At 44.4% G+C, this 23,515-nt stretch overlaps 1 protein-coding gene across 1 annotated transcript in view; it reads left to right on the top strand.

The window, feature by feature from the left end:
• Window positions 1-23,515, top strand: part of LOC140211104 (b(0,+)-type amino acid transporter 1-like) — a 43,378-nt gene that overhangs the window by 3,014 nt on the left and 16,849 nt on the right. Inside the window, exon 2 of the mRNA XM_072280583.1 lies at window positions 18,027-18,190. Coding sequence (XP_072136684.1) covers window positions 18,032-18,190 — 159 coding nt within the window. The 5' untranslated portion in view covers window positions 18,027-18,031. The remainder of the gene's footprint in view (window positions 1-18,026; window positions 18,191-23,515) is intronic.

The following is a 23,515-nucleotide window of genomic DNA, read 5'->3' as shown; positions in this document are numbered from 1 at the left end:
ATACGGAGGCCAAAATTGTACACAGTATACTATGTACAGGTATATAGTTAAATGACAATAGACTTGACTTGAAATGACAGATCATACATACACCAGCATAAAATTATAAAGAAATTATATTTACCAGTTTTGTCAACCTGTTAATGGGAAAAGAAAAGAAAGATAAAAGGGTTCATTACAGTCTGATAAACGTTGGACAACAGTCCTTTCAAATAAGACAACACTTCACCTCCAAGTCTGTTAGAGTAATCTACTGTATCCAGTGCAACCTCTTTTATATCATGAGATCCAATATAGATAGAGGGGCTGCTTTGTTGAGCACCTTCACTTTGTCCATTCCACAAGGCTGAACCTCCTGGTGTTTATCCATATTAATTTGACTTCCTATTCACATTCTGACATAGTCTGTCCATGGTCTCCTCTACTGCCATGAAAAGGCCGCACTCAGGTAAATCATAGTCATACTTTATTAATCCCAGGGGAAACTGGTTTTCATTACAGTTGCTCCATAAATAATAAATAGTAATAGAACCATAACAGTTAAATAGTAATATGTAAATTATGCTGGGAAATTATGAAATAAATCCGGGACCAGCCTATTGGCTTGGGGTGTCTGACCCTCCAAGGGAGGAGTTATAAAATTTGATGGCCACAGGCAGGAATGACTTCCTATGACGCTCAGTGCTGCATCTCGGTGGAATGAGTCTCTGGCTGAATGTACTCCTGTGCCCACCCAGTACATTATGTAGTGGATGGGAGACATTGTCCAAGATGGCATGCAACTTAGACAGCTTCCTCTTTTCAGACACCACCGTCAGAGAGTCCAGTTCCATCCCCACAACATCACTGGCCTTACGAATGAGTTTGTTGATTCTGTTGGTGTCTGCCACCCTCAGCCTGCTGCCCCAGCACACAACAGGAAACGTGATAGCACTGGCCACCACAAAAGAAGTGATACTCTTGTTCCATCTGGGTAGCCTCCAACCTGATTTCTCTAACTTCTGGTAATTTCTCCTCCCTCCATTTCTGTTTTTTCCATTCTGGAGGCCAAATCACGGGAAGGAGCGTACTTCAAGGAGGTTACTCATAGGTTGGGAAAGCTTGAATAAAAGGAGAGATTCACTTCATGGGTGTTCAGACATTCCGGAGGCCCAATCAGCAGCGGGAACAGAGCACTTCGAAGTAAGTAAAAGTACAGAAGGGACAAGCAGTGCAGCCATTGTTGGGAGTGGGCCAGTGGTGAGAGTGGACCATCCGGCTTTGACTCAAGAGGCTTCAACGAGAAGGGGCTGAGGGTAAAGACACAGGTTAGAAGATTTGGTCTTGGTTACCTATTGTACAGTGCAGGCAGGATGGCAGATAAGCCAGTCGAAGACTCTTCCTGTACAATGTGCGAATTCATGGAACCTGGTGGTCTTCCTGATGACTATATCTGCAGGAAGTGCAGCCAACTCCAGCTCATGGAAGACCACATAAATCCAGGAGGCAGAGCATTTGATAGATATGACTTCTGAGCTGGTGGCTACACCCACAGTGCAGAATTCGGGGAGTAAATGGGTGAACACCGAGAGAAGGAAGTCAGTGCAGGGTCCCCTTGTGGCCATTCCCTTCAGCAACAGGTACACCATTTTGGATACCGCCAAAGGGGGTCGACCTACCTGGGCAAGGCAGCAGCCGCCAGACCAATAGGACTGTGATCGGCTCTGAGCCTCAGAAGGGTAGGGTGAAGTCAGGCGGAGCAACAGTCATAAGGGACTGGATAGTTAGGGGGGACTGATAGGAGATTCTGTGGCAGCAGAAGAGACGCCAGGATAGTGTGTTGCCTCCTGGGTGCTCGGGTCCAGGATGTCTCTGAGCGGTTGCAGAGTATTCTTGAAGGGGAGGGTGAGCAGCCAGAGGTCATAGTGCATGTTAATACCAATGACGTAGGCAGGAAAGAGGTAGAGGTCCTGCACAGTAAGTTTAGGGAGTTAGGAAGGAGGTTCAAGAGCAGTAATCTCTGATTACTCCCGGTGCCATGATGTGGGGAAGGTCAGAACAGGAAGATAATGCAGATGAATGAGTGGCTGGGAGATGGTGCAGGGGGCATGGTTTAAAGTTCTTGGAATATTGTAACATTTTCTGGGGAAGGGGGTGACCTATACAAGTGGGACAAGTTGCATCTGAACTGGAGGGAAACCAATATCTTGGGAGGGAGTTTGATAATGCTATTGGAGAGGGTTTAAACTAGATTTGAAGTGGGGTGGTAACCGAAATGAAGAGGCAGAGGATGGGGCAGTTGGCGCACAAGTAGACACCGCTTGTAGGGAGTTTGTGAGAAAGGATAAGCAGATGACAGAGCAAAGGTGCACTCAGATGTGTCTGTTTTAATGCAAGGAGTATCATAAGCAAGCCAGATGAATTTAGCGCATGGATCAATACGTGGAACTATGACGTGGCCATTACAGAAACTTGGATGTCTCAGGGGCAAGAATGGCTGCTGATTGTGCTGGCTCCAGATGTTTCAAAAAGGACAGGGAGGTAGGGAGGTGGAGAAGTGGCATTGCTAATCAGAGATACTATCACGGCTGCAGAAAAGGAGGAGGTCTTGGAGGGATTGTCTATTAGTTATTGCGGGTGGAAATCAGAAACAGGAAATGGGCAATAACTCTACTAGGTGTTTGTATAGACACCCCCCGCCAATAGTAACAGAGACACCAAGAAGCAGATAGGGAGGCAGATTCTGGTGTAATAATAATAGGGTTGTTGTGATGGGTGATTTTAACTTTGCTAATATTAAGACCATAAGATATAGAACCAGAAGTAGGCCATTCGTCCCATCAAGTCTGCTCTGCCATTCAATCATGGGCTGATCCAATTCTTCCAGTCATCCCCACTCCCCTGCCTTCATCCCCTACCCTTTGATGCCCTGGCTAATCAAGAACCTGTCTATCTCTCTCTTAAACGCACCCAATGACTTGGCCTCCACAGCCGCTCATGGCAACAAATTCCACAGATTTACCACCCTCTGACTAAAGTAATTTCTCTGCATCTCTGTTCTAAATGGACGTCCTTCAGTCCTGAAGTCGTGTCCTCTTATCCTAGATTCCCTTACCATGGTAAATAACTGTGCCATATCTAATCTGTTCAGACCTTTTAACATTCGGAACATTTCTATGAGATCCCCCCTCATTCTCCTGAACTCCAGGGAATTCCTGGAACCCTCTCCAATGTCAGTATATCCTTTCTAAAATGAGCCCAAAACTGCACACAATGCTCCAACAAGTGGGGTCCCACATGTGCCTTATACAGCCTCAACATCACATCCCTGCTGTTGTATTCTATATCTCTAGAAATAAATGCCAACATTGTATTCGCCTTCTTCACCACCGACTCAACCTAGAGGTTAACCTTTAGGATATCCTGCACAAGGACTCCCAAGTCCCTTTGCATCTCTGAATTTTGAATTCTCTCCCCATCTAAATAATAGTCTGCCTGTTTATTTCTTCCACCAAAGTACATGACCATACACTTTCCAACATTGTATTTCATTTGCCACTTCTTTACCCATTCCTCTAAACTATCTAAGTCTCTCTGCAGGCTTCCTGCTTCCTCAACACTACCCGCTCTTCCACCTATCATTGGCAAATCTAGCAACAAATCCATTAACCCCTTAGTCCAAATCATTGACATACATCGTAAGAAGCAGCGGCCCCAGCACTGACCCCTGTGGAACTCAACTGGTAACCGGCAGCCAGCCAGAATAGGATCCCTTTTTTCCCACTCTCTGTTTTCTGCCGATCAGACAATGCTCCACCCACGCTGGTAACTCTCCTGTAATTCCATGGGCTCTTATCTTGCTAAGCAGCCTTCTAAAAATCCAAGTACAGCACATCTACTGCATCTCCTTTGTCTACCCTGCTTGTAATTTCCTCAAAAAATTGCAGTGGGTTAGTCAGGCAGGATTTTCCTTTCAGGAAACCATGCTGGCTTTGACGCAGTTGAGACGGTTGATGTCTCCAACTTTTTATCTCCAACTGTCGCCAAGATGTCAACCGTCTCAACTTCACCACTCCTCTCTCCTGTTCCAACCTCACCCCCTCTGAACGCATTGCCCTCCACTCTCTCTGCACTAATCCCAAACTCACCATCAAACCCGCTGACAAAGGTGGTGCTGTAGTAATTTGGCGGATGGACCTCTACCTCACTGAGGCCAAATGGCAGCTCTCCGTCACCACCTCTTACTTACCCCTGGAACAGGACCCCACCAAAAAACATCAAACCATTGTCTCCCATACCATCACTGCCCTTATCAACTCCAGAGACCTTCCATCCTCAGCCACTAAACTCATAATTCTCACACCCCTTACCGCTCGGTTTTACCTCCTCCCCAAGATCCACAAGCCTGACTGTCCCTGTAGACCCATGGTTTCTGCCTGCTCCTGTCCCACCGAACTTGTATCTGCCTACCTAGACTCCATTTTGTCACCCATAGCTCAGTCCCTCCCCACCTACATCTGGATACGTCCCATGCCCTCCACCTCTTCAATAACTTCCAGTTCCCCGGTCCCAACTGCTTCATTTTCACTATGGATGTCCAATCCCTATACACCTCCATTCCCCATCAAGAAGGCCTCAAAGCCCTCCGCTACCTTCTGGATAATAGACCTCACCAGTTCCCTACCACCACTACCCTCCTCCGGTTGGCAGAACTGGTTCTCACACTCAATATCTTCTCTTTTGGCTCTTCCCACTTTCTTCAGACTAAGAGTGTGGCTATGGGAACTCGAATGGGCCCTAGCTATGCCTGCCTCTTCATTGGTTATGTGGAACAGTCTGTGCTCCAAACCTATTCTGGTGCTGCTCCCCAACTTTTGCTTCGGTACATTGACGACTACATTGATGCTGCTTCCTGCACCCATGCTGAGCTCGTCAATTTCATCGACTTTACTTCTAACTTCCACCCAGCCCTCAAATTCACTTGGTCCATCTCGTACACTTCTCTCCCCTTTCTCGATCTCTCGGTCTCCATCTCTGGAGACAGACTGTCCACTGACATCTTCTACAAGCCCACTGACTCTCATAACTACCTCAACTATACCTCTTCCCACCCCGCCACATGCAAAAATGCCATTCCCTATTCCCAGTTCCTCCGTCTCCGCCGCATCTGCTCCAAGGATGAGGTTTTCCGTTCCAGGACATCTTAAATGTCCTCTTTCTTTAAGGATCATGGTTTCCCTTCTGCTGTCATCAATGATGCCCTCACCTGCATCTCCTCCATTTCCCTCACTTCAGCTCTTACCCCATCCTCCCACCACCACAACAGGGACAGAGTTCCCCTTGTCCTCACCTACCACCCCACCAGTCTCCGGATCCAGCACATTATCCTCCGCAACTTCCGTCACCTTCAACAGGACCCCACCACTAAGCACATCTTTCCCTCTCCACCCCCCTCTGCTTTCCGCAGGGATCGGTCCCTCCGCGACTCCCTTATCCACACATCCCTCCCCACGGATCTCCCACCCGGCACTTATCCTTGTAAGCGTAAGTGGTATACCTGTCCCTACACCTTCTCTCTTGCCACCATTCAGGGCCCCAAACAGTCCTTCCAGGTGAGGCAACACTTCACTTGTGAGTCTGTTGGGGTCACCTATTGCATCCGGTGCTCCTGGTGCGGCCTCCTCTACATCAGGGAAACCCAATGCAGATTGGGGGACCGCTTTGTCGAGCACCTCCGCTCTGTCCGCCACAACAGACAGGATCTCCCAGTAGCCACCCACTTCAACTCTGCTTCCCACTCCCATTCAGATATGTCCATACATGGCCTCCTCTACTGCCATGATGAGGCTAAACTCAGGTTGGAGGAGCAACACCTCACATACCATCTAAGTAGTCTCCAGTCCCTTGGTATGAACATGGAATTCTCCAACTTCCGGTACTTCCCTCTCCCTCCCTTCCCCTATCCCTATGTCACTCTGCCCCCTCCCCCAGCTGCATATCACCTCCCTCATGGTTCTGCCTCCTTCTACTACCCATTGTGTTTTCCCCTATTCTTTCTTTCCTGCCTGTCACCTCCCTGCCTCCCCTCCCCCACCCCTTTATCTTTCCCCTTACTGGGTTTTCACCTGGAACCTACCAGCCTTCTCCTTCCCACCCTCTCCCCACCTTCTTTATAGGGCCTGTGCCCCTTCCCCCTACAGTCCTGACGAAGGGTTCCGGCCCGAAACGTCGACCGATCTTTTCCACGGATGCTGCCCGACCTGCTGAGTTCCCTTAGCGTGTTGTGAGGTAAATCACCGGCCAGACAAAATATATCCCAGGCTACTGTGGGACGTGAGGGAGGAGATTGCTGAGCCTCTGGCAATGATCTTTTCATCATCAATAGGGACAGGAGCAGTACTAGAGAATTGAAAGGTTGCAAACATTGTTCCCTTGTTCTAGAAAGGGAGTAGAGATAACCCAGGAAATTATAGACCAGTGAGTCTTACTTCGGGGGTGGGCAAGTTGTTAGAGAAGATCCTGAGGGACAGTATTTATGAGCATTTGGAGAGACATCATCTGATGAGGGATAGTCAGCAAGGTTTTGTCAAGTGCAGGTTGTGCTTTTCAAGCCTAATTGAATTAGAAGGTAACAAAACACATTGATGAAGGTAGAGCAGTGGATGTCGTATATATGGATTTTAGTAAGGCATTTGATACGGTTCTCCATGCAAGACTCATTCAGAATGTAATGAGGCATGGGATCCAAGGAGACCTTGCTTTGTGGATCCAGAATTGGCTTGACCACAGAAGGCAAAGAGTGGTTGTAGATCATTCATATTCTGCATGGAGGACGGTAACCAATGGTGTTCCACAGGAATCTGTTCTGGGACCCCTCCTCTTTGTGATTTTTATAAATGACCTGAATGGGGAAGTAGAAGGCTGAGTTAGTAAGTTTGCTGATGACACAAAAGTTGTGTATTGTCTGGGGCGTTGTCAGAGGTTACAGTGGGACATCGATAGGATGCTGAACTGGGTTGAGAAATGGCAGATGGAGTTCAACCCAGGTAAGTGTGAGGTTGTTCATTTTGGTAGGTCAAACTTGAAGACAGAATGTAATATTAATGGTAAGGCTCTTGGTGGTTTGGTGGATCAGCAAGACCTTGAGGTCCATGTCGATAGGACACTCAAAGCTGCTGCACAGGTTGACAATTTTGTTAAGAAGGCGTATGGTGTAATGACATTATCAACTGTGAGGTTGTGTTCAAGAGCTATGAGGTAACATTAAAGCTATATAAGAATTTAGTTAGACCCCATCTGGAGTACTATGTTCATTTCTGGTCACCTCAACTACAGAAAGGATGTGGATACTATAGAGAGAACGCAGAGGAGATTTACAAGTATGTTGCCTGGATTGGAGAATATGCCTTTTGAGAATAGATTGAGTGAACTCAGCCTTTTCTCCTTGCGGTGATGGAGGATGAGAGGTGACCTGATAGAGCTCACCTCTAGGTGATGAGAGGCATTGATCATGTGGATAGTCAGAGGCTTTTTCCCAGGGCTGAAATGGCTAACATGAGGGGGCATAGTTTTAAGGTGCTTGGAAGTAGGTACAGAGGGATGTCAGAGGTAATTTTTTCACACAGAGAGTGGTGGGTGTGTGGAATGTATTGCCAGCGATGGTAGTAGAGGTGGATGCAATGGGGCCTTTTAAAAGACTCTTCGATAGGTATATGGAGCTTTGAAAAATAGAGGATTATGCGGTACAGAAATACTAGGCATTTTCTAGAGTAGGATACATGGTTGACACAACATTGTGGTCTGAAGGGCCTGTAATGTGCTGTAGATTTCTATGATTCCTCATTATAGTTCCCATGTCACCCCTTCTCCTCACATGCCCATCTCCTTCCTCAGCTGCCTCTCTTCCATAGTCCTCTCCTGTTAGATTTCTTCTTCAACCGCTTGCCTCTTTCATCTATCGCCTCCCAGCTTCTTTCTTCATATCACTCCCCCACCCACCGTCCTTCCTCCACACCTGCCAGTTCCCCCCCCCCATTATTTTGGCTTCTTCCCCCTTCCTTTCCAGTTCTGATGAAGGATCTGAGCCTGAAACAGCAACGGCTTATTCCACTCCATAAATTCTGCCTGACTTGCTAAGTTCCTCTGGCATTTTGTGCATGTTGCTCAAGATTTCCAGCATCTGCAAGATCTGTCATGTTCAAAATCTATCCCAATGTGTAACAGTTTGGATATATTCATAAACCCTAGATTTAATATTGTCTATGTCTTTTCATTTTTAAATGAACACCACAATCGTGAGTTTCCAAATTCCCTTCACTCCGTGTAGCTCTGTTGACTACACACAGTCCAAATTAATCAACTGAGTGCAGCAGATTTTTTTTATTATTTCAATTCTTTTATGAGTTTTAATTTACTTGTGTTTCTTTGGAATTCATTAATTATTTTTATACCTTCACATCATTTAATAAATTTCAAATTTCTCTGAAAGTCAGAGAAATTTAGAAGCTATTTGATAATTTGACAGAAGGAAAAATTCTACCTCCAGTTTATTGAGGGTGAATGCCTAAGGACTAATTGATGCTGAGATCTCAAATTCAGGGTGAAGATGATCACCAATTTCAGGCATTAGTGACTGGGCCAAGTGTATGGAAGTCCACAGAGAATGCAAGTGGAGACTCAGCGTAGGTCCAAGACAAGCATTTGACCATCATAAACAGGATCCACTGATCCACTGAACCAGGATCCACTATGCTCCTTTGAGAGAAACAGTTTCCTCTGTAATTGATACTTATTTTATTCTAAAATGGAGTTCAGAATCAAGTTTATTATCACTGACATACATGTTGTGAAATTTCTTGTTTGGAGGCAGCAATACAGTTCAAGACATAAATATTACTATAAGTTACAATAAAATTTTACAACATACAAAAGAGGAATAGTGAGGTAGTGTTCAGGGACCATTCAGAAATCTGATGACAGAGGGGAAATATGCTGTTGTTTCTAAAACATGGAGTGTGGGGTCTTCAGCTCCTGTATCTCCTCCCTAATGAGAACATGACCCAGATGATGTGGGTTCTTAGTGATACATTTAGGCAAAGATGTCTTCAAAGCATCCAGTCATAATGCTCTCTAGTGTACATACATTACATAGGAAATTTTCAAACGTCTTTGGTGACGTACCAAATCTCAAGCTCCAAGTAATGTACTGCCACTGGTGTGCCTTCCTTGTGATTGCATCAATGTGTTGGGCCCAGGATAAATCCCCTCAGATATCGACTTCTAGAAGCTTGAAGCTTCCCCCACTTTTTACATACGTCATGCTGCATTTACAGTTTGATCACATGCACTGTATTGGGTATACAGTATAAGTATATTTAAGAGAAAGACTTTGCAATTTGCGTAAGAGGTTAAAGGACCATGTTCATCAATTCCATCATTTACTATGCATACAGAATACTCAAATGCTGCATCAAACACTTATCATAGTTTCAAGCTTCACATCTATAATTTGTAAATACTGCCAGGTTTTCCCAGCTAAAAGACATTGCATTAAACGGACTGATTCCATTACCTCTTTCCTACTGGATAAGATGGTATAGAGCCGGAATAAATAGTGGGAAACCATATGTCCTAAAACTCACAAAGAGCAAAATATGAGTTGTTGGAGTGTTTTGACGAGGCCTTGGCTGCTGATGGAACCAAAACAATTGAAGATAATGATTTTGTTGGAACAAGTTTTCATTCTTACAAACTATGCTTGCTAATGATGATGTAAGCATATACTGTTTAGTTTCTTGTCCATCCACGTCATATCCTTCCCCAGCTTCTTTCACTCTTCAGGGAGCCCCTAGAACTGCAAACTTCCCAAAGAATAGAAGAATGATGATATAATTTGATTTTGCATTTGGAGCCATCCCCTCAGGTGTGGACACAGTACAACTTGAAGGATAGCAGAAAGGCAGGATCCATTGAAGGTGAGGCACCAACCACAAGTGATTTAAAGTCAGTGCAAGAGAAAAAGAATGCACAGATGCCAGCTCTCCCCAGATTATTCATGAGTGTTGCTGCTGGGGCCTTAGGTGATAAGTTTGGGTGAGTGGCGACAGAAGGAGACAAGCATGCATGAGCTTTGAAATAATTGATGCAGGAGGAAACTCTCCGTACGACGCAAAGGAAAGATGGTGAAGTTCAGAATCAATCTTACATAGGAAGAAATGAGAACAGTTAACAATGGGATGAACAAAAAATTATGAGATCTTAATAAACTTCAAGTGAGTATAATTGGCAAATGAGTTTAACAAAAGTAATGTTTAAAAAAATAACATATTACTTGGATGCCAAAATTTTATTTGGATTATAGGAAATGCAATGTTGGAATACAAATAAATAAATCTACTGAAATTAAGTTCCAAATTTAAAAATGTCTTTTTCAATGAGAAAACTGAGCTCCAGATCTTATGTATAAAACTAGAAAAGCTAATTTTTAAAATAATTTTGACCATATTTGATGTTTAAAGATGACATGGAGGCACTAGAGTTTAAAAAAAACAAGTCATTGAGGAGGCCACCAGAAGTCCAAGGCTAAACTTATCAGGAAGGAAGAACAAACTGAACTGTTTCTATTGAAGTGGTAAGGCTGAGGGAATCATAATAGTATGGCAGTTGGTGCAGCTGTCCCACAGCGTCAGTGTCCTGGGTTTAATCCTGATCTCTAGTGCCGTCGGTGTGGACCATAGAACATTACAGCACAGAAACAGGCCTTTTGGCCCTTCTTGGCTGTGCAGAACCACTTTTCTGCCTAGTCCCACTGACCTGCACCTGGACCATATCCTTCCATACACCTCTCATCCATGTACTCATCCAATTTTGAATTGAATCTCACCCAATTTACTTTTAAATGTTAAAAGTGAGCCCGCATTTACCACTTCATCTGGCAGCTTATTCCACACTCCCACCACTCTCTGCATGAAAAAGCTCCCCCCCCGCCATGTTACCTTTAAACTTTTCCCCCTTCACCCTTAACCCATGTCCTCTGGTTTTTTTTCTCCCCTAGCCTCATGGGGAAAAAGCCTGCTTGCATTCACTCTGTCTATACCCATCATAATTTTATATACCTCTATCAAATCTCCCCTCATTCTTCTATGCTCCAGGGAATAAAGTCCTAACCTATTCAACCTTCCTCTGTAACTCAGTTTCTCAAGTCCTGGCAACATCCTTGTAAACCTTCTCTGCACTCTTTCAACCTTATTAATATCCTTCCTGTAATTTGGTGACCGAAACTGCATGCAATACTCCAAATTTGGGCTCACCAGTGCCTTATACAACCTCTCCATAACATTCCAATTCTTATACTCAGTACTTTGATTTATAAAGGCCAATGTACCAAAAGCTCTCTTTACGGCCCTATCTACCTGTGATGCCACTTTTAGGGAATTTTGTATCTGTTTTCCCAGATAGTCACACCTAGGTTGTCGGAAGCAGGTCGTTGGGTGATGGTCAGAGGGGGGAAAGCGAAGGTGAGCAGACAGGTAGTGCAGAGCACCCCTGTAGCCATTCCCCTGAGTAATAAGTTTACCGTCCTGGATACTGCTGGCGGGGACGACCGACCAGGTGTGAGCCACGGTGACAGGGCCTCCAGCACTGAGTCTGACCCCGTGGTGCAGAAGGGTGGGACGAAGAAGAGGAGAGCTGTCGTCATTGGAGACTCTATAGTCAGGGGAGCAGACAGGAGATTTTGTGGACGTGAGAAGGACACTCGCATGGTTTGTTGCCTCCCGGGTGCCAGGGTCCGGGATGTCTCTGACCGGGTGCACGACATCCTGGTACGAGAGGGAAAGCAACCAGAAGTCGTGATACATGTAGGGACCAACGACATAGGCAGGAAGAGGGATGAGGTCCTGAAGTATGAGTTTTGGGAACTAGGCAGAAGGCTGAAGAACAGGACCTCAAGGGTGGCGTTCTCAGGATTGCTGCCAGTGCTATGTGACAGTGATGGTAAGAATTGGAGGAGATGGCAGTTGAATGCGTGGCTGAGGAGTTGGTGCAGGGAGCAGGGTTTTAGATTTTTGGATCATTGGGATCTCTTCTGGGGAAGGTGGGACCTGTACAGATTGGATAGGTTGCACCTGAACTCGAGGGGGAGCAATATCCTTGCAGGTAGGTTTGCTAGCATGGTTCGTAAGGGTTTAAAATAATTTGCAAGGGGGATGGGACCCAGAGCGATAGAGCAGTGAAAGAAGTGTATGGAGTAAAGCCAGATCTAACATATAGAGAGGCTTTGAGGAAAGAGAAGCAGAATAAACGGTGTAAAGACAGTAAGGTAGAAGGGCTGAAATGTGTATACCTCAATGCAAGAAGCATCAGGAACAAAGGTGATGAACTGAGAGCTTGGATACATACATGGAATTATGATGTAGTGGCCATTACAGGGACTTGGCTGGCACCAGGGCAGGAATGGATTCTCAATATTCCTGGATTTCAGTGCTTTAAAAGGGATAGAGAGGGCGGAAAAAGGGGAGGGGGTGGCATTACTGGTCAGGGATACTATTACAGCTACAGAAAGGGTGGGTAATATAGCAGGATCCTCTTTTGAGTCAGTATGGGTGGAAGTCAGGAACAGGAAGAGAGCAGTTACTCTACTGGGGGTATTCTATAGGCCCACTGGTAGCAGCAGAGATACTGAGGAGCAGATTGGGAGGCAGATTTTGGAAAGGTGCAAAAATAACAGGGTTGTTATCATGGGTGACTTTAACTTCCCTAATATTGATTGGAACCTGATTAGTTCCAAAGGTTTAGATGGGGCAGAGTTTGTTAAGTGTGTCCAGGATGGATTCCTGTCACAGTATGTGGACAGGCTGACAGGGGGAATGCCATACTAGATCTCGTACTTGGTAATGAACCAGGTCAGGTCACAGATCTGTCAGTGGGTTAGCATCTGGGGGGCAGTGACCACCGCTCCCTGGCCTTTAGCATTATCATGGAAAAGGGTAGAATCAGAGAGAACAGGAAAATTTTTAATTGGGGAAGGGCAAATTTTGAGGCTGTAAGGCTAGAACTTGTGGGTGTGAATTGGGATGATGTTTTTGCAGGGAAATGTAATATGGACATGTAGTCGATGTTTAGAGATCGCTTGCAGGATGTTAGGGATAAATTTGTCCCGGTGAGGAAGATAAAGAATGGTAGGGTGAAGGAACCATAGGTGACAAGTGAGGTGGAAAATCTAGTCAGGTGGAAGAAGGCAGCATACATGAGATTTAGGAAGCAAGGATCAGATGGGTCTATTGAGGAATATAGGGAAGCAAGAAAGGAGCTTAAGAAGGGGCTGAGAAGAGCAAGAAGGGGGCATGAGAAGGCCTTGGCGAGTAGGGTAAAGGAAAACCCCAAGGCATTCTTCAATTATGTGAAGAAAAAAATTATGTGACAGGAGTGAAGGTAGGACCCATTAGAGATAAAGGTGGGAAGATGTGCTTGGAAGCTGTGGAAGTGAGCAAGGTCCTCAATGAATACTTCTCTTCGGTATTCACCAATGAGAGGGAACTTGACGATGGTAAGGACAATATGAGTGAGGTTGATGTTCTGGAGCATGTTGATATTAAGGGAGAGGAGGCGTTGGAGTTGTTAAAATACATTAGGACGGATAAGTCCCCGGGGCCTGATGGAATATTCCCCACACTGCTCCATGAGGTGAGGGAAGAGATTGCTGAGCCTCTGGCTAGGATCTTTATGTCCTCGTTGTCCACAGGAATGGTACCGGAGGATTGGAGGGAGGCAAATGTTGTCCCCTTGTTCAAAAAAGGTAGCAGGGATAGTCCGGGTAATTATAGACCGGTGAGCCTTACATCTGTGGTGGGAAGGCTGTTGGAAAAGATTCTTAGAGATAGGACCTCTGGGCATTTAGAGAAACATGGTCTGATCAGGGACAGTCAGCATGGCTTTGTGAAGGGCAGATCATGTCTAACAAGCCTGATAGAGTTCTTTGAGGAGGTGACCAGGCATATAGATGAGAGTAGTGCAGTGGGTGTGATCTATATGGATTTTAGTAAGGCATTTGACAAGGTTCCACAAGATAGGCTTATTCAGAAAGTCAGAAGGCATGGGATCCAGGGAAGTTTGCCAGGTGGATTCAGAATTGGCTTGCCTGCAGAAGGCAGAGGGTCGTGGTGGAGGGAGTACATTCAGATTGGAGGATTGTGACTAGTGGTGTCCCACAAGGATCTGTTCTGGGACCTCTACTTTTTGTGATTTTTATTAACGACCTGGATGTTGGGGTAGAAGGGTGGGTTGGCAAGTTTGCAGATGACACAAAGGTTGGTGGTGTTGTAGATAGTGTAGAGAATTGTCAAAGATTGCAGAGAGACATTGATAGGATGCAGAAGTGGGCTGAGAAGTGGCAGATGGAGTTCAACCCGGAGAAGTGTGAGGTGGTACACTTTGGAAGGACAAACTCCAAGGCAGAGTACAAAGTAAATGGCAGGATACTTGGTAGTGTGGAGGAGCAGAGGGATCTGGGAATTCATGTCCACAGATCCCTGAAAGTTGCCTCACAGGTGGATAGGGTAGTTAAGAAAGCTTATGGGGCGTTAGCTTTCATAAGTCCAGGGATAGAGTTTAAGAGTCGCGATGTAATGATGCAGCTCTATAAAACTCTGGTTAGGCCACACTCGGGGTACTGTGTCCAGTTCTGGTCGCCTCACTATAGGAAGGATGTGGAAGCATTGGAAATGGTACAGAGGAGATTTACCAGAATGCTGCCTGGTTTCGAGAGTATGCATTATGATCAGAGATTAAGGGAGCTAGGGCTTTACTCTTTGGAGAGAAGGAGGATGAGAGGAGACATGATAGAGGTGTACAAATTAATAAGAGGAATAGATAAAGTGGATAGCCAGCGCCTCTTCCCCAGGGCACCACTGCTCAACACAAGAGGACATGGCTTTTAGGTAAGGGGTGGGAAGTTCAAGGGGGATATTAGAGGAAGGTTTTTTACTCAGAGAGTGGTTGGTGAGTGGAATGCACTGCCTGAGTCAGTGATGGAGGCAGATACACTAGTGGAGTTTAAGAGACTACTAGACAGGTATATGGAGGAATTTAAGGTGGGGGGGGATTATATGGGAGGCAGGGTTTGATGGTCGGCACAACATTGTGGGCCGAAGGGCCTGTACTGTACTGTACTATTCTATGTACTATGTTCTATCTCTTTTCTACTGCACTCCTCCGTGCCCTACCATTTACCTTGTATGTTCTACCTTGGTTTGTCCTTCCAATGTGCAATACCTCACACTTGTCTGTATTAAACTCCATCTGACATTTTTCAGCCCATTTTTCCAGCTGGTCCAAATCCCTCTGCAAGCTTTGAAAACCTTCCTCACTGTCCACTACACTTCCAATCTTTGTATCATCAGCAAATTTGCTGATCCAACTTACCATATTATCATCCAGATCATTGATATAGATGAGAAATAACAATGGACCCAGCACTGATCCCTGTGGCACACCACTAGTCACAGGCCTCCACTCAGAGAAGCAATCCTCTACTACCACTCTTTGGCTTCTTCCACTGAGCCAATGTCTAATCCAATTTACCACCTCTCCATGTATACCTAGCAACTGAATCTTCCTACTAACCTCCCATGCGGGACCTTGTCAAAGGCCTTACTGAAGTTCATGTAGACAACATCCACTGCCTTCCTGTCATCCACTTTCCTGGTAACCTCCTCAAAAAACTCTTAATAGATTTGTCAAACATGACCTACCACGCACAAAGCCATGTTGACTCTCCCTAATGAGTCCCTGTCTATCCAAACACTTGTAGATCCTATCTCTTCGAACTCCTTCCAATAACTTACTTTATACCGACATCAAGTTTACCAGCCTATAATTTCCCAGATTACTCTTAGAGCCTTTTTTAAGCAACAAAACAACATGGGCTATCCTCCAATCCTCCGGCACCTCACCTGTAGATACCAACATTTTAAATACATCTGCCAGGGCCCCTGCAATTTCAACACTAGTCTTCTTCAAGGTCCGAGGGAATACCCTTTCAGGTCCTGGGGACTTACCTACTCCGATTTGCCTCAAGATAGCAAGCACCTCCTCCTCTTCAATCTGTATAAGTTCCATGATCTCACTTGTTTCCTTTATTTCCATTGACTCCATGCCAGTTTCCTTAGTAAATACAGACACCAAAAAACCATTTAAGATCTCCCCGCAACACACATCAAAGTTGCTGGTGAATGCAGCAGGCCAGGCAGCATCTCTAGAAAGAGGTACAGTCGACGTTTCGGGCCGAGACCCTTCGTCAGGACTAACTGAAGAAAGAGCTAATAAGAGATTTGGAAGTGGGAGGGGAAGGGGGAGATCCAAAATGATAGGAGAAGACAGGAGAGGGAGGGATGGAACCAAGAGCTGGACAGGTGATTGGCAAAAGGGATATGAGAGGATCATGGGACAGGAGGCCCAGGGAGAAGGAAAAGAGGAAGGGGGGAAACCCCAGAGGATGGGCAAGCGGTATAGTCAGAGGGAGAAAGAATGTGTGTATATAAATAAATAATGGATGGGGTATGAGGGGGGTTAAGATTGCCCCCATTTCTTTTGGTTCCATACATAGCCGACCACTCTGATCTTCAAGAGGACCAATTTTATCCCTTACTATCCTTTTGCTCTTAATATACCTGTAGAAGCTCTTTGGATTATCCTTCACCTTGACTGCCAAAGCAACCTCATGTCTCCTTTTAGCCCTCCTAATTTCTTTCTTAAGTGTTTTTTTTTGCACTTTTTATACTCCTCAATCACCTTAGTGGAGTGGAGTTTACACTTTCTCCATATTGCCATGTGGTCTTCCTCCAGGAGCTCTAGTTTCCTCCCAAAGATATACTGGTTGTTAGGCTAATTGGATATTGTAGGATATTCCTAGTCTTGATGAATGGTAAACAACTCGAGGGCTATTGACAGGCACGTATAAGAGAATAGCTTACAGAGAAGTCAGTGGAGAATTGGGATTCACGGACTGCATAGACTCAGAGGGCTGAAGAGCTGCCTTCTATGTCATAGCAAACTATACTGTAAGTGATGAGAACTGACCCAACAATGGACAGAGATTTGACAGAATAGTTCGAAAGACTGACAGCAATGAGATTTTCAAAATTATTTATACAGGTGGAAATAGTTGAAGTCAAATTGTATAGGTGCATTTGAGGAAATTTGTGGGAGAAGGAAATAGAAGGATAATGAGTGGTATTAACTAAAGAAATATAGATGGATGCTAACTGCTGACTTGCATTAATGAGCAGCATGACCTGCTATACATGATTTATACAATATGTAATCAATGTTTTTACACAACCATATTTAGAACTGATATGTATCCCACTGGTTAATATTTACTAAGTCCCGTTATTGCCAGATAGACTTAGCACTTGAAGGCTACTCATAAAAATTTCAGTATTTGGACCTTTGATATTGCTGCAGTGGAATTGAGAGGAAAGGAAAAGTCATTGCCTTTGTACACGCTGTCTCCGATATGGCAGCAACTACAGGAAAACTGAATTTAAAACGGGAAGTTGGATTATTTAGTGCTGTTTCTTTAATTGTTGGAACGATTATTGGCTCTGGCATCTTCATGTCCCCTGAATGGGTCCTACGATACATTGGGAGCCCTGGAGCCAGCCTTTTGATTTGGATGGCCTGTGGATGTCTGAGCATGGCAGCTGCTCTCTCATACGTGGAATTAGGGACAGTGATAAAAGAATCTGGAGGTGAATATATATACATCTTGAGAAACTTCGGGCACATCCCAGCATTTCTGTATTCTTGGACCTCTGTATTTGTGGCCATTCCTTCTTCTATTGTGGCAATATCCTTGAGCCTAGCACAGTACATTGCAGCACCAGTTTTTGGAGAATGTCCACCGCCTCCTGCTGTAGTGAAGTGTACAGCTGCAGCTAGCATTTTAACTATAGCTATCATTAACAGTCTTAATGTGAAACTGGCAACCCGCATTCAAAACATCTTCACTTTTGCCAAAATACTGTCCCTACTTGTAATTGTAATAGGTGGAATGGTATTGATCATCAATGGACACACAGAGAGTTTTCAGAATGCTTTTCAAGGAACAAGAGGAATAGGCTCAGTTGGAATCGCTTTCCAACAAGGTCTGTGGTCCTACAGTGGATGGAATAATTTAAATTATTTGACTGAGGAAATTAAGCACCCTGAGGTAAGTACAAAACACGTACTTTCAATCTATTACTAAGTACTTAAAAGTACTATTTTACGCAATACTACTTAGCATAAACAACATGGATAACCAAGTCAAGCCTGTTGTGTATGCTACACACCAAGTGTGTAAGAGTTCCAAATAAAATACCTGGGGTGAACTAATTGTATTGTGGAACCTTATTTTAAAACATTGGTGAGTACTTTTTTTATGAAAGGAATACATTAAAACATTGGGGGTGGGTGTGAAGCAGAGGAAACAGGAGCGTTATCAGCAAAAGAGTAAAAATTTGATTTCATCTTGCAGGCCTTAAATTAGGGCATTTATCTAAATGTGAGTTATTGCCAAAAATAAGGCAGCAACATGTGTTGTCAATATCATTTTCATATTTTATATGTAGAAATAGATCACAGAAGATTTCTGGTTAAGAATAAATATATGACAATATAAAATAAAAAAATAAAACTGCTGATGCTGTAACGTTTTTAAAAAAACATTTTTAAAAAAGTAGAAATATTGAGCAGGTCAGGCTCCGTCAATGGGAAGAGAGACGGTGTTAATATTTCAAGTTGAAGACACTTCATGAGAACTGGGAAGGAGAGTAAAGCAGGTGAGGCAGCTACAGGGAGGTTGGGAGAAGAGGCATGTCCAACTGGATCTTCGATTTCCTCACTGATAACCCCAATTTTACGGATTGGCAACATCTCCTCCATTCTCACCATCAGGACAGTTGCACCACTGAGCTGGGTGCTTAGCCCCTTGCTCTACTCACTTCATACTTATGATTATAGAACATTGAATAGTACAGCACAATACAGGCCCTTCAGCCCACAATGTTGTGCCGACCCTTAAACCCTGCCTCCCATGTAACCCCCCACTTTAAATACCTCCATATACCTGTCTAGTAGTCTCTTAAATTTCACCAGTGTATCTGTCTTTACCACTGACTCAGGCAGTGCATTCTGCGTACCAACCACTCTCTGAGTAAAAAACCTTCCTCTAATATCCCCCTTGAACTTCCCACCCCTTACCTTAAAGCCATGTCCTCTTGTATTGAGCAGTGGTGCCCTGGGGAAGAGGCACTGGCTATCCACTCTTAATATCTTGTACACCTCTATCATGTCTCCTCTCATCCTACTTCTCTCCAAAAAGTAAAGCCCCAGCTCCCTTAATCTCTGATCATAATGCATACTCTCTAAACCAGGCAGCATCCTGGTAAATATCTGTACCCTTTCCAATGCTTCCACATCCTATTGTGTGGCTAAGTACAGTTCCAATACCAAATTTAATTTGCTGATGACACTACTGTTGTTGGCTGAATCAAAGGTTGTGACACATTGATATATAGAAGGGAAATTGAAACCCTGGTTGAGTGGTGCCACAATAACTTCTCACTCAATGTCAGGAAAATTAAAGTGCTGATTATCGATGACAGGAGGACAAAGTCAGAAGATCTACGAGCCGCTCCTTACTAGAGGAACAGTAAATTTAAATTCTGAGGATCTGTCCTGGGACCAGCATGTAAGTGTCACCACAAAGAAGGCACAATGGCACCTCTGCTTTCTGAGAAGTTTACATACACTCAGCATGTCAGATAAAACCTTGACAAACCTCCATAGATGTACAGTGGAGGATATCCTAACTGGGTGTGTTACAGCCTGGTATGGAAATGCCAATGCCCAGGAATGGAAAAAAAAACTACAGAAAATGGTGGATACATACCAGTCCATCACAGGCAAAGCCCTCCCAACCATGGAGTACATTTACATGGAGTGCTGCCACAAGAAAGTACCATTCATCATCCAAGTCCCCCACTGTCCAGGTCATGCCCTCTTCTTGCTACATCGGGTAGGAGGTACAGAAGTGTGAGGTCCCACAGCACCAGGCGAGGAAGTTATTATCCTTCAACCATCAAGCTCTTGAACCAGAATGGATAACATCAATCACCACTACTCTGATCTGAATTTACGACCCAGACTCACTTTCAAGGACTCTTTACAACTTGAAATCTCAGTGTAATTTTTATTTAGCACATTGGTTGTTTGTCAGTCTTTGTGTACATATATGTTTTTTTTTTGTAAATTCTAATGCATTTCTTCTTTTCCATGTAAATGCCTGAAAGAGTCTGGCCCAGAAAGTTGTCTGCTGTGCCGGAATCCACCAGAGCCTCCTGTGTGCATAGAGCTGTCCATGTGTGGAGGAGGCCAGAGAGAGTGAGTCAGGCTAAACCGCTGTTCCCCCTTCCACTTTCTAGATACTTCCTCATATTTATTGCAAATAGTGGTTTATTATCTCAGTTGGTGGTGGCCCAGGTTAGAGTTCGCCTGGTCAAAAAAGATGATGAAGGCAATCTTTGCTTGGTCTGTAGAACTGTAAGGTACACTGGGACAGGAAGTTGCCGCATCAGGTTGGGGATCTATTGAAGTGTTCAGGTACCCGAATCTGGGGCTCGGGGGGAGGAGGTTGACTGTCGCAGGGTTGCTGCATCAAGACAGAGAGTCAGAAGAGAGTGGCGAGTGGTCAATAGTCTCCTGCTGCTTCTGGATTGTGTAATCATATCAATGGACATACTCTGCTAGATCAATAGATGCTTCACTCATCCTGTCAGGAAGTGTAGAGGAGGCTGGACTCAAAAGCAGATCAGCAAAGAGGATTTAGCAATGAGCAAGAACTTTGATAATCAACTGCAAAATAACAAGGCATGAAGGGCCACAAAACAAGAGAGAACAGATACTGAACTCACAGGCAACAAGGTAAGGTTAGGAGCAACAGGTTGATGTTGGCTGATTCATATGAATGAACATGTTACTCAGGGTCTTGGGCGGTATATTTGTGTTGTTTTTTTTGCATGACTATGTTTTTTTGCTGGGTGTAAATAGGCTGCAGGAAAGGAATATCAGGTGACTCCTGTTAGCTGGGTTAGGACTGGCAGGAGCCTGCATGTGCAGGCCTGACAGTTAGTGGGCTAGCCTGTCTCTTGAGATTGAGGCAGAGAAATTCAGAAATTGAAGGAAGAATATATATTGGCAAAAAAAATAATGAAATTGTCAAGTTCTGTTTAAGCACCAGTCTAGTGGCCACATCCCAACCATTCCCTGCATGTTTGTTCTCACCCCCTTCCCTACACGATAGAACAAGTATAAAACTTCCCTGCTTCTTACCTTCCACCCCACCTGTTCTGCATTCAACAAGTCATTCTCCACAACTTCCACTGCCTTCAAAGGGATTCCACCATATCTCAACAGGTACACTTAATGCCAGAGAAATGTATACAATATACATCCTGAAATTCTTTTTCTTCGCAAACATCCATGAAAACAGAGTGCCCCAAAAGAACCCCAACCGCCCCCCCGCTCCCCCGACCCATGCATAAACAGCAGCAAAGCAACGACCCCCCCCACCAGGAAAAAAGCAACGGCACCCCGCATCAAGCACTCAAACGTGCAGCAAAGCATCAATAAAGACACAGGCTTGCAGTACCCCAAAGACTACTCATTCACCTGGTATTTGACATACCACAGGCTCTGTCTCTCACTAATAAGGGAAAAAGAGGTGTCCCTCTTTTCCCACCTTTTTCAACATTTCTCCTCCTCTTCAACATTTTTCTGTGACCCACCAATTTGTGATTCCCTGGCCCACTCTTCTTTTTCTAACAGCAACCCATCTTATTGTATTTTGCCTTTGAATTGCAGGTGATGCAGCATTAGTCCTTTCATCTCTTCCCTTACCACCATCTAGGGACCCGAGCAGTTTTTCTAGGTTAAGCTGTGGGTCACTTACATTTCTTCCAATCTGTTGTACTGTTTGCAGAGATCACAATATGATCTCCTCTGCATTGGAGAATCCAAACACAGGTTTGGTAATGACGACAAACAAAATGCCGAAGGAATTCTGCAAGATAGGAGACATCCGTGGAAGGAAATAAACAGTTGATGTTTCAGACTGAGACCTGAAGATGGTTGATTTTCTCTAGCATTTTGTGTGTGTTTCTCAAGATTTCCAGCATCTGCAGTCTCTCTCTTGTGTCTTTCGATGATCACTTTGCAGAGCATGCACATTCAATTTGCAAAGGCAAATTTGAAATTCCTGTAGTGTGTCGCTTTCATTTTGATCCAACTAACACTCTGAACCATCAGTCTGTGGGCTCTTGCATTATTATAATGAGGTCCAAAACAGAATCAAAGAACAGCACCTCAGTTTCCATCTGGGCAGTACTGTATTTGACAACTTGAGGTAACTTAATTCTCTGTCTGCTGCAGTTGTGTATCTGTGATACTGGCTTAACTAGTTTTATTATTCCCTTCTTTCTCTTTTTTTTCTCTTTCCGGAACTGAAATACATGATAAAACTGAACATCCAGGCATGTCTTCTTGCTTTGTACTTTGCACTGCCTACATTCTTTTCTCCATGCTCTCCCTCTCTAACAATTAGCATTCACTCATTTGCTCAGATAACCTTGTTTACAAATTAGCACCAAGATCATTTCAGTTTTTCTTATCAGAGACATGTTCAGAGTTCAAAATTCAAATTAAGTTTATTATTGAAGTACATACTGTACACTTAGCTACTTTATTAGGTAGACCTTTACACCTGCTCATTAATAAGACCTTGAGGAAAGAGGACTGGGTTGAGACAACAGAGACTTTTGGAGAAGAGGAGTTTGATGGGTAATACCATTCCGGCTGACCGGAAGTGCACTGAGAACAGTAAACGTAAAGGAATTGGGTGCTTACTGTTCTGGCTAACAATGGATGGTGCAATCCGGTGTATATTACGATCGAGGAACGTGTTTGCAGACTGGATATTGAACTTTTTACGGTTGGACTTTGGCAACATTTGACCGTGATACAACACTTGGCGGCACGGGAGGTCGTTCCTGCCTGTGGCCATCGACCGTGCAGCTCCTCCCGTGGAGGGTCAGACACCCTGAGCCAATAGACTGGTCCTGGACTTATTTTCCATCTGGCATAGTTTGCATTTTGGTGTTTGATTGTTGGGGTTTTTTGTATTGCTATATTTACACTCTATTCTTGGTTGGTGCGGCTGTAACAAAACCAAATTTCCCTCGGGATTAATAAAATCTATCTATCTATCTATCTATCTATCTAAGACCATAAGATACAGGAGCAGAATTTGGCCATTTTGGCCCATTGCATCTCCTCCGCCATTTCATCATGTCTGATCCAATTTTCCTCTCAGCCCAAATCTCCTGCCTTATGCCCTGTATCCCTTCATGCCCTGACCAATAAAGAATTTATCAACCTCTGCCTTAAATATACATAAAGGCCTCCACAATGCCTGTGGCAAAGAATTCCACAGATTCAC

The sequence above is a fragment of the Mobula birostris genome, chromosome 2 (assembly GCF_030028105.1).
Source record: "Mobula birostris isolate sMobBir1 chromosome 2, sMobBir1.hap1, whole genome shotgun sequence".
In the NCBI taxonomy this organism is placed as follows: domain Eukaryota; kingdom Metazoa; phylum Chordata; class Chondrichthyes; order Myliobatiformes; family Myliobatidae; genus Mobula; species Mobula birostris.
The sequence above is the reverse complement of the archived record's forward strand: the minus strand, read 5'-3'. Positions and strand labels throughout refer to the sequence as shown.